At 38.8% G+C, this 12,788-nt stretch overlaps 1 protein-coding gene across 4 annotated transcripts in view; it reads right to left on the reverse strand.

Annotated features, from left to right (window-relative positions):
• The window catches only part of SYT14 (synaptotagmin 14), a 58,981-nt gene that overhangs the window by 13,362 nt on the left and 32,831 nt on the right, over window positions 1-12,788 (reverse strand). For all 4 annotated transcript variants that reach the window (XM_086744527.1, XM_086744529.1, XM_086744526.1 and 1 more), the window contains exons 3-4: window positions 11,632-11,900; window positions 9,220-9,669 (exon numbers count right to left, since the gene is read on the reverse strand). In XM_086744527.1, the coding sequence (XP_086600653.1) occupies window positions 9,220-9,669; window positions 11,632-11,900 (719 nt within the window). The remainder of the gene's footprint in view (window positions 1-9,219; window positions 9,670-11,631; window positions 11,901-12,788) is intronic.

Raw genomic sequence — 12,788 nt, forward strand, 5'->3', positions numbered from 1 at the left:
CGTATAATTTTTCTAGATTTATGTACTGATGACCTTCTTCCATTTTATTTTTTACAGATGATCAAACTAGACATACAATTCTAGACAATATGTTTGTCACTGATGGACTGGCTTTCTGAGGAAATAAGAGTATTGCTCAGGAGGTTACTTGAATTTAATCTAGGACAGTCATTCACAGCTTGTCATTTGACAGGGCGCATTTTAGAGACTGAAAAGCATCATCATACACTCAAAATAGTAATATCATGTCTGAAGCATAGTTAGTTGTGGGGATCAAACTCAGTAACTTTTTTTCAAGCAACTTATTGATTAAAGGCAAAAGATATCATTTCTTGTTATTATACTCAGTGCACAGGTATCAAGATAGAGAGATGACAAACAATCTTTATTCTGACTACGTGACCAACTGATGATTTTGACAAATAGATGAAATTCTTTACATTGCTGACTTAAAGGAATTCTCCTACTATCCTACATTCAAGGTCATGGTAATAGATCTAGTTACCAAAGTAAGAACTTGTCTCCCACATCTGCATCAGCAAGATAGCTGAAAATTACTGTTAAATTCAAGTTCTGGTTTTGCTAATGTGTTGAAGAAAGCCCTTGTGTTATGCTGGCATTTTTTTTAAACCTCTAAAAACCTCAAGGCCAGGGAGACTTTGTTAACTCTGCCATGGCAGTGTCATCTACATTCAGAATGCTTTGACTGTCCACATTGGTCAGCATATCCCAGAAACGTATGAAAGTACCACTTTGATAGCATTTTTATTAGCTCCACTATTCACGACTATCAGCAATAACTAGAATCAAATTATTCTTCTTATATCTTACAAAAAGTCTAGCAATAAAGGCTAGAAATGTAAATTAATTAAGAAATGTGGTGGATGTTCAAGATTCAACTAAGGGCTCCCAGAACCTCATAAGAAGTCAGAAGCTTGTTTCCAGAGAATTAGGGTTTTTTCATCTGGAAAAGCTTTATACTCTTTAAATTACTGATAGAACAGGAACCACACCCTAGCTAGCCTAGACACAGCATAATGACAAACCCTGAACTGTTGCTTTGTGGAAAGGTTCTTGAACTGATCATGGACTTGATTTTCAAGGGACAAACAGCAGCAATATGGCCTATGCCTACAACAGTATAAAGGCAGAACATTCTGATGACAAAGATCATAGAATCATAGAATGGTTAGGGTTGGAAGGGACCTTCAAAGGTCATCTAGTCCAACATCCCTGCAAGGAGCAGGGACATCCCCAACTAGATCAGGTTGCTCAGAGCCTCATCCAGCCTGGCCTTGAATGTTTCCAGGGATGGGGCATCCACCACCTCTCTGGGCAACCTGTGCCAGTGTTCTACAACCTCAGTGTAAAAAGAATTCTTCCTTATATCTAGTCTAAATCTACCTTCTTTTAATTTAAAACCATTACCCCTCATCCTATCACAACAGTCCCTGCTGAACAGCCTCTCCCCATCTTTCTTGTAGGCCCCCTTCAGGTACTGGAAGACCGCTATCAGGTCTCCCCGGAGCCTCCTCTTCTCCAGGCTGAACAGCCCCAACTCTCTCATCCTGTCCTCATACGAGATGTACTCCAGCCCTCTTATCATCTTCGTGGCCCTCCTCTGGACCCTCTCCAACTTGTCCATGTCCTTCTTGTGTTGGGGGCTCCAGAACTGGACACAGTACTCCAGGTGGGGTCTCACCAGGGCAGACTAGAGGGGGACAATCACCTCCCTCGACCTGCTGGCCACGCTCCTCTTGATGCAGCCCAGGATGCGGTTGGCCTTCTGGGCCGCAAGGGTGCATTGCCCGCTCATGTTGAGCTTCTCGTCCTCCATCACTCCCAAGTCCTTCTCCTCAGGGCTGCTCTCAATCCATTCTCTGCCCAGCCTGTATTTGTGCCTGGGATTGCCATGACCCAGGTGCAGGACCTTGCACTTGGCCTGGTTGAACTTCTCTTGATCACAGTGGATATAGCAAATAACCCAGGAAAGGGCTGAAGCACTGAATTTAGTTACAGACTTTAAAGCAACTTGCAAGGACTACTGCCTCTTACTCTGGATTCATTCAAATAACTGGATATGAATTTCTGTACAGGTTGAGGAAAAATTCTAGCATTTCTTGATAGTTCACTCAAGAGACTTCCTCAGTCTGTGCCAGAAATAACTGTATCACCCTCCATGACAGTAACCAATTATCAAAACCAAGCAGCCTATGTTCAAATAGGCCAACCATTTTACTCCTGAGATGACTGAATGGCTGCAGTAACCTGAGACAGGTTATGATTGTAAAAAAAATCACTTCTTGAAAACTATCTAAAAGTGTTCCACAAGTACAAGGTTATTCTATACAGGACTTAAAACAGTCTCACAGTCTCAATGCCTAGTCCAGGGCTTCTTGGATGAATAGACTAATTATATACCAAAATTTGCCATGAATGATTAAACATATTTACATAATAAAAAAAAATCAGGAGCAAATAGCACTGATTTGGAAAGCCAATTAATTTTTAACTGTGATGACCGAACCTATCTAGTGGGAGGTCCTTATCATCTGGTCAGATTCTATTTGAGTTCTTGAAACTTGCATCTGTCAGAACAGTGGAGACACACCATTGGCTGTAGAGCACAGTAGCCACAGTTGTCTTTGGGTTCTCCCCCCACCCCATATCCTGATGAAGATCTGAGCATTGAGAGCCATGGGTTAGCACTTATCTTCTCAGTTGCCAGGAGCAGTGCTCGGGGAACACAAGTTGAGGCAGCCATGACACTGAGAAGACAACAGCTGCTGCTTGCTGATACTGCCATGGAATCCTGCACAACCAGCCAAACACAGGGAGTCCACTTCATTTGCCAAGCACAGGAAAGTTCTCCTGCAGCCTCAGTAACATCAACACCATTTTCCAGTCACCTAATAATTTTCTATAAAGAAATCGCAAGAGTCATCTTTCTTATTGTGTCAAAGGACTAATTCTGATCTTCCATGTTTTACACCACTAACTCAAATGAATTCAACAAGCTACTCCTGAGATAAGAATGTGCTCAGTGTTTAAAGATAACTGCCCATTACTTTGACGAACATTTCTCAAGCTAACTGAAAGCATTTATGCACCATCACATAGGAACTGATCCTTTTAGTAGAATTCTAGTTAAATAAAATACTATGAGCAAAATCTTTTGAGTCTTTTTTTTTCCCCTCTAGACAAGTCTTAGTCATTTTTTCATTAGCTGTTTTAAAGTGTTGTACTGGTTAGTAAAGATATGTTTACACACATGAATTTTAGTATTTAGCCTTCCAAATATGATCTTGAATAGACCATGCCATAAGAATACAGTAGTAAAGTCACCAATAGGCCCAAAATATTAGGATTTGCACAAAACCTGATAGCTAGACTCTAATGGCCAAGAATTCCCAATAAACAAATGCCACTGAAAGCTTTTTTTTTTTTTTTTTGCGTTTATAAACAGATAAACATCCATTAGAAAGAATACTGAAGATATGCCACGCAAAGGACAACATGAAACAAATGGCTTAAGCACAATGTGTAAACCAACATATACTAGATGATTAACCACCATCCTCAAAGTGGAGAGAGCATGTACATGCATATGCAAGTGGAAGCTTTTTTATACACTGTATGCATAAATGCTTTAACTAAAAAAAAATTATAATTAAAATAATTCTCAGACACTCTGGATATTAATAGTAAACATACACCAAATAATCCTTTAAGCATGTATGAATGTCTACACCATCCATTCTTTGTTATAGGGATCACATCTGGGAGTTCAATATGTTAGAAATGGAGAATGCTATAGAAAGAAAGAAAAATAAATTTAATTCTCCATAGCTAACATCTCATTATTGACGATAATGACTGATTATTAGATTTGCTTAGCAAGAAGAGGTGTATTTTGGCCATCAAAATTGTACTTCCAAAATTAATTAAAAAAAAAATATCTAAACCATCATTGATTGATGTTATTCTACACCAAAAAGCAACCTACAGGATGGTGAAGAGGATTACACTTGATTTTTTTTATGTTTTCCAAACAGATCTCACTCAATAAACTGCTTCTATGTTTTTATAATCATATCATACTGGAGACCGTTGTTCACTGTCAGGAAAATTTCTTTGCTTGAGAAGAACAAAGAGCAACTAAAGAGGTCCACAGGGATTTCTTGAAGAAAAATGAACATCACAATGGATTCTAAACTCCAAGATGAGTGTACAAAAATTTGTCTACCATTGTAGACTAAAGGAAAATTTCTCTAAAAGGATCAACAAAGGTCTTCCTAAGCAAATCATACTCAGACAAAACCGCAACGTACAGCCTTGCTGTTAACTTTTGATGCAATGACCACTTTCCAAATCTGAAAGGGTCAGTCTCAGATCACAGTGACAACCCCACTCTGGCTAGCCCACATTGGTTCTGTTGCTTCTTCCTCACTCAAACATACACTGAACTTGGAAGGAAGGATGTGATAAGTAAGGGGGCTGAACATACTGCATGAGGAGGAATTCCCTGTTATGTGGAAGAACTGCAGCTATGCAGGACTGTTAAAAGACAAATGGCAATAGGACTACAGATAATAGCTGCTAATGCAAGATGTCATACACAATGCAGGAAGATAAGAAGCAGGGCTTCTTGGCTGAGGAAGATAATTTGTGAATATATTTGTGAATTTGAAGCCATGTGCAACTTTGAAACCTATTTAAGGAACATACTAGTATAATGTACTCACCACAACACATACTTATCTACATTTTAGGGAGTTGCAGGCCCATTTGTGTGAGCACACCACTATTTTTTAAAGGCATTGAACTTGCTGGTCTGCCTTTAACCAGATTACCTTGTGAATAGCTTTAAGAAAAAATACTAAAATTCACAGAATATAAACTGTTCTTATAGAATTAGAAGGCAGATAATTAGCTAATAAAATACATAAATATAATATCAGGCACAGACAGAAGCAAATAAAATACATTTCTGCAGAAGAGGTTAGCATAGGTGTTTCAATAGATTAGGAAGTTTCAGTGACAGAAGGTGTATTTAATATATAAAATCCATACAATGAAAAGCAGTGGAAAAAAATAGGACAACTGTCATGTGTCCAAGAAACAGCTTTGTAAAAAGCCGTCAAATATAAATACTTCACAGCAACAAAACACTCTGCAACTTGAACAAGGCAAATTTAATTCAGATTTTACAATGTACCTCATAATGGATTTTATAATTGCAAATAACCCTGAACAGCTGGATCTCTCCAAACTGAAATAACACTTACCTTTACCTGTTAAATAACTCCTGCCTGGGCATTTATGATTAGTTGGACATATCGTTGTTGGTTTATTCTAGCAAAAGGACAGTTGAGAAGGAGTACGACCAATGTGTATAAATAGACCCAGAGGCAAACACCTGAGAAGGACAAGAACTAGTTAAGCTCAAGGACCATACTGTCCTTACCATTTGTAAGAACAAATGGTTATAAATTGGCCATGTAGAAATTCAGGCTGGAAATGAAACAACCTGATGTTTTCTGATGAAAATTTGTGATCAGGATGGCCTGGCTGTTTGCAATAACATGAGCTTAAACTCAAGTGACCCAGGATGCCCCCCACTTCCAGTGATACATTCTAAAAAGAAGATAAATTTTAAAACTCCTGCAGGATATCTACGTTAAATCCTGTAAAAGATCTTTTCCTTGATACAAGGAAAAAAATGTTTACGATGAGGATGGTAGAACACTGGAACAGGTTGTCCAGAAAGGTGGAAGGTGCCTCGGCCCTGGGAAACATTCAAGGCCAGGTTGGACAGGGCTCTGAGCAACCTGACCTGATTGATGATCACAGAATCATAGAATGGTTAGGGTTGGAAGGGACCTTCAAAGGTCATCTAGTCCAACATCCCTGCAAGGAGCAGGGACATCCCCAACTAGATCAGGTTGCTCAGAGCCTCATCCAGCCTGGCCTTGAATGTTTCCAGGGATGGGGCTTCCACCACCTCTCTGGGCAACCTGTGCCAGTGTTCTACAACCCTCAGTGTAAAAAAAAATTTCTTCCTTATATCTAGTCTAAATCTACCTTCTTTTAATTTAAAACCATTACCCCTCATCCTATCACAACAGGCCCTACTGAACAGCCTCTCCCCATCTTTCTCATAGGCCCCCCTGAGGTACTGGAAGACTGCTATAAGGTCTCCCCGGAGCCTCCTCTTCTCCAGGCTGAACAGCCCCAACTCTCTCAGCCTGTCCTCATAGGAAAGGTGCTCCAGCCCTCTTATCATCTTCGTGACCCTCCTCTGGACCCTCTCCAACAGGTCCATGTCCTTCTTGTGTTGGGGGCTCCAGAACTGGACACAGTACTCCAGGTGGGGTCTCACCAGGGCAGACTAGAGGGGCAGAATCACCTCCCTCGACCTGCTGACCACGCTCCTCTTGATGCAGCCCAGGATGTGGTTGGCCTTCTGGGCCGCAAGGGCGCATTGCCCGCTCATGTTGAGCTTCTCATCCACCAGCACTCCCCAGTCCTTCTCCTCAGGGCTGCTCTCAATCCATTCCCCGCCCAGCCTGTATTTGTGCCTGGGATTGCCATGACCCAGGTGCAGGACCTTGCACTTGGCCTGGTTGAACTTCATGAGGTTGGCACGGGCCCACCTCTCCAGCCTGTCAAGGTCCCTCTGGATGGCATCCTTCCCTTCCAGCGTGTCGACAGCACCACACAACTTGGTGTCATCGGCGAACTTGCTGAGGGTGCACTCTATCCCACTGTCCATGTCACCGACAAAGATGCTGAACAGGGCTGGGCCCAACACGGACCCCTGAGGGACGCCACTCATGACTGGTCTCCACTTGGACATCGAGCCGTTGACCACCACTCTCTGAGTGCAGCCATCCAGCCAACTCCTTATCCACCGAGTGGTCTGTCCATCAAACCCATGTCTCTCTAGTTTAGAGAGAAGGATGTTGTGCGGGACAGTGTCAAACGCTTTGCACAAGTCCAGGTAGATGATATCCGTTTATCCGTTGCTCGTCCCTTGTCCACCTTGTCACCCCGTCATAGAAGGCCACCAAATTGGTCGGGCACGATCTGGCCTTGGTGAAGCCATGTTGGCTGTCACCAACCACCTCCTTGCTCTCCATGTGCCTTAGCATGGTTTCCAGGAGAATCTGCTCCATGACCTTGCCAGGCACAGAGGTGAGGCTGACCGGCCCGTAGTTGCCCGGGTCCTCCTTGTTCCCCTTTTTAAAAATGGGGGTTATGTTCCCTCTCTTCCAGTTATGATGCCCCTGCTCCTTGCAGGGGGGCTGGACTAGATGACCTTTAAAGGTCTCTTCCAACCCTAATTATTCTATGATTCTATGATCTTCTCACTGAAAAGAAAAATGATATAGGCTACAAATAATAATAGAAAAAAACACATAAACTCAGATGTTCATTAATTTCCAAAGGTTTAAAACCTGATTTCCTTAGTTCCAAAAACCCTTGGATCCTCATTCAAGCAATAATGATTATGAAGGTTCCTTTCCAGAAACAGGTAGGGCTAAGCTAAATCCCATTATAGCAACAAACTTTGTAAGATACTTTCACCTCCTACCAATATTGCTTACTCTTGTTCCTTTCCCTCACAAATAAGGAGGAAGTAAAAATGCAGATATGGCATCCCTTACCATCACAGAAAACAAATAACAATCTTCTTATCTTTTATGCCTTCTGGAATTTTTTTAGTGTCCCTGCCACAGAAGCTCAATAAAATAATACAGAAGGATAACCAATGCACATATGGCATATACCAATCAATCAAAAGCCTGGCCCATTCACTGGCCTCTTTCACTGACTTCGGTGATTTTTACCAGAACCTATTGACAACATACACAAATTTAGCAAGCACATTTAGGATATTCAATGTTTTGTTTCATGGGGTGCTTTTTTACTAGCTGTGAAACTAGCAAACTCTGCATTAGGAAAGTCCACACTAGGTAAGCGAACCACTCCATGCTTGGAGTAGACTTAAATAACCATAAAGAAAGATGTTCTATTGCTAGTTGGTCCTCCATGAGATCCAGGTTTTAGTTTCAGCTTTTACTAATTCTAATTAATATATTTTTAGCCATTAAATACAATAGCATTTTATTTTGAGTGGCTTTTGTAATACTGGTGTCCAACAGAAATGCACCTAAACTTTTTTTGAAAACACAGAAAAAATTAATGGCATTGTTTCAGCTGAAAAAAATATTTTCCTTTCTTTCCTTTCTCCTTCTCTTTTACTTTTATTTATAGTTTAAAAAAAAACCCCACAAAACACATAAAACATCCAAATAAGGATGTCCTTCCTAGATCACCTTATCTTTCCCCAAAAATCCTTATTTAACACATAAGCAGCTCTTAAGCAACAAATATTCAACCACCGCTAGTCTAGGAAGCTGTGACCACAACATCACAAGCATTCTCTTTCTGGACAAAAGCATACTTACTTACAAAAAAGTACAAGAAGATGCCGATCGCTGCCCATACAGTGATCTCCTGTGGTTTTTGATAGTGATATTTAAGTTTACCCTATATTACTGTTGCTTTGCTTTATTAAAAAAAACTGAATTATTTTTGGGGAAAAAATTTTTGCTCTTCAAATAGGCAGGGCTTTTTTTTTTTTCAACAAACAAAAATAATTTTCAGTTTGAACTACTTTTCACATGATTTTTGACTTCAGATTGAACCAGAAATCAATTATTTACAAGGTTCTAATCTGAAGTTATTAAAAATTGCTTTGTGCTCTCGAATTTCCTCTTTCCTATCTTTCTTTCTTGAAATCAAAATAGCTGTTGCAACCAAGATTTAATTGCAACAGATGGAGGGCACTCACTAGCATAGCTTTTTTTTTTTTTAACTGAAATGCTGTGGGTAGCAGAATAAAGATTACACTATTAAATATGGTTTTTTGGGCTTTTTTTGTATATAGATACATATATTCACCACTATATCCCTATTTGTACATGGGAAATTTTTAAATAATTAAAAGGAAAAATATGGGCAGCTTTCGCAGGTGGAAAGTGAATGTACTTACAGAAGTTACATGGAAATTATTGTTGTGCTAATATGGTGCTATAACTGTTGAAAAAAAATTGAGTAGATGTGATGACTCTATAAATATACACTCTATTCTTACAAAATTCAGGACACTTTATATCACTGTATTCTTATTCTGCCTCATTTAATACTCACAGACAGACTGTAAGAAGGTTCCAGTGTCACTGGCACTGACATCTTCCCTTGAAGATTCAATTTTGTTAAGTAAAAAATCTTTTCTCCCACAATCCTCTCTTTTTTCATGCGACGTACGCTGTACAGTCTAAAGCGAACTGCATAATTCCCAATCATCTCAGACTCAACATGATTAAATTTGAATGTCTCTGTGAAGACAGGGCACGGTCCCCGCTGGATGCTGGTTTTTGCTCTCTGCTTCTTTATAGGGAGAAGAACTAGGTGTACTTGCCACGAGCTTCCACCTGTCCTGCTGTATGTAGGAATGTCTGTGACAGCTGTCACTGTCACCAAAAGCTTCTGTTCCTGTGAGTCATAGTCAAAAGTCACATCCAGTGTGCCATATTTAGCTACTGGCTCAGGATCAAAGGGTTTAGGAAGCTGTGAAGACGATCCTCGAGCTGACATATCCTGAAGAAGAAGAAAAAAGCAGCTTCTTATTTATTTATTTATTGTAATCCCTTATTAAATCTTGCGAGGAAGTATATGGCTTTCTCTAAGCAATATGAAGTTACTATGATCTTTTTGTTCATTTCGTAAACAAGGTAATTAAACACCGAAAGCCTGAGGAGATGGCTGACTAGCAGCCAAGAAAAAAAATCAAAAGACTTTACCTGGCCAACACGGCCAAAAGCCAAGAACCAATCAGACAGAGCTCAGATTAAATTAGGCTGCATTTATGATCTCTTCTGTGCCCCACATGTTAAAATACACACACATTTGTTAGGAAATAGAACTAGGTTATTTCAGTGTCAGATTACCACATTTTTAAGTTAACATAGTATAGTGCTTTAAGAACTGGATAGTGACTGAGAGCATGGTGAGACCAGCAAAGAATACAGGAATTACACCACCTTGCACATGCAGCTCTTGTTGCAGTCCACAAGGGTTCTATAAATGTGCCCAAAATTAACATGGCTTTATTAATGCAATTTTACTAGAACTGTGTAAGATGTATCTGCTTTGAACACACTTTCTGAATTTTTCAGCAAATGGTATAAGTTCTAAAACTGTATTTTAAACTTAACATTAAAATTGTTTATTGTAACTTCAAATTTTGAACAAAATATTGATCCTCTATATTTTAAAAACAGCTTGTTTGATAAGTGATATTGAAACAAAGTATTTACAAGTACAGGTCAACCTACTGTTCATATAATAAGTTATTCCAAGTAAGTAAAATAGATTGTATTTCCTGTGTATTTTCATATTATCAAAGATACTCTTAATAATGTAAACAAATAGATGCCACAATAAAGCCTTTGGGATTTTAAAATGTTATGTTCTTATTTTTAAAAAGGTGATATTCTTATTTTAAACTAGTTGCTACATAGCTATGGGAATTCATTCCTCTGAAAGCTCCATTCTCTAAGTTGTTGAGTGGCTGTAAAAAAGGTTGGCAGTCTTCTCACTTCCTATTTGGTACGCTTACATTAATGACTGGCACGACACAAAGCGGGAAGAACTAGGATTAGATTTGCTACCATCTGACAGGGTTTGAGGACCACATGTACACACTAGGTCTTTACCAGCAATGAAGTTCATACAGATTGTGGTGCCAGGTGATCATCAGGTACATGTAGATAGCAACCTACCGGAGGACCTTACATTCACATAGCAGGTGGGGCTTCCAGATGTTGCACCAACATCCCATATATGCAACATCAGCTTACCAAGAGGACCACGAAGACAGAAACAGCTGTTGGCACATCAAGACTAAGACATAATATGCACTTCAAAACTTCAGGTAGAGACAAAGGACAAATTTGTACCAAAAAGAGTCTCTTCTGCACATGACATCTCTAGTGTAGACTTATCCAGGGATGTCAGTGCACTAACTGCTTGTTAAAGATGCTTCAAGGAAATACATGTTAGAAAAAATGACTTCTTCCTAGTAAAAATAAATAGATATCATTACAGTTTGTGGCAGAAAAAAAAAGGAAAATTAAATGGAACAAATCTCTATACTACCATCAACAACTTAAAAAAAAATTCTTTGTAATTTTTTTTCATAAAAAATGTTTTATATTATGGTGTGTTCAGTTTGAAAAGTGTTAACATATTTTTGGTTTGTTTTTTTTTTTGAGTTGTTTGAAAACTTAATGGGAGAAAACCAATTTTGACTGCAGTCCTTATAGTGTGATGAAGTTTCTGACTTGTTTAAAAAAAATTTAAAAATCACTCTTACTGCGAGTTTGTTTAAAGTTAAGATGTCATAAAGATAACTATAAAAACAATCTGAAATCCTATATTTTCTGATAAACTAACTCTTTTCTTAATGAATGAGCTGCAGTATTAGTAAATTGATCTTTAGGGGAAAAAATTCTCAACTCTTTGCATGATGTTTCAGAACACTCAGTTGTTTTCATTTACCTCTGGACTAAGGACAGCTGTGCTATCACTTGGTACATCCTCTTCATATCCTTTGTTATGAAAGCTTTCTATTTCATGTCCTGTGCTTCCCTCACTTGGGCACTTATATGAACATCTTGGACTGTTGCTACAGTGGGAAAATTCACATTTACTGTCTCCGACTTCAGAAGGCGTACATGAAAGGTGAGGAGAACCACTATCATCCTGGTATGGAGGCGGCTGCAGTTCATCTAGCGGAGGTGTTCTTCTCATCCTCTGAATGCAGTTTGCTGAGAATAAGTGAAAATTCTTTACTTACTTTCTGATTATTTACTGTTGAAACAGTTCTGTGGAAAACAATAAGTCCAAATATCCAGATATAGCACTTAAAAGCTATAAATGTCTTTTTTTACTTTACACTTTAAATTAGATTACAAATATTACTGAAAAATATTTGTTTAAAAATGGAAACAAATGATCTCTCAGATGAAAAACATGGGAAAAAGTAAAGTATTAAATATATAGTCACAATGGACTGTGTAAATCATATATAAATAAATATAGCATAAATATGACATGACAAAAATTCTACAGTTGAATTTCAGTGATGCTTACCTTGCAAAAACCTTTGGATATCTTAAGTCAGACTCTGTGCAGGTGGCATGTAGACCAATTAAAGAAACAAAATGCACTCCCTAAAGCCATGATATCAAAATTCTGATTACCTCCCATGCTGTTGCTCACCCAGGGAGATACTAAATTAAACTCTGAAGACAAATAAGGTACTAAGAAAGGCAGACACAAGCCTTTTCACACAAGTGAACTCTGATCACTGGTGAATTTAACAAGGGAAGTAGTGTTTCAGATTCTTTATTAGTTGTTAGGAACAGCTAAAAGGTACCCACCCAGAATCTATAAGTTAGCTACTAGGTCCAGTCACTAAAGACAGTGGATAAAGGACCATGAGCAATCTTGTGCTTGGGATGAATACTTGATGCTGACCATCTCTACTTCTCATTTACACTAGCTAGATAGATAGATAGAAATGCAGTTCTATGTGTCCTCAGAAAATAAACCCAGGATGCATGGCTATGGATAGAGAAAGTTAATTCAAAACAATTGTATTTCAATTTTTGATCTCGTATTTTACTATGCAGCATTACACAGTTGACTGGCAT

The sequence above is a fragment of the Chlamydotis macqueenii genome, chromosome 3 (genome assembly GCF_036417535.1).
Source record: "Chlamydotis macqueenii isolate bChlMac1 chromosome 3, bChlMac1.mat, whole genome shotgun sequence".
Lineage (NCBI taxonomy): Eukaryota > Metazoa > Chordata > Aves > Otidiformes > Otididae > Chlamydotis > Chlamydotis macqueenii.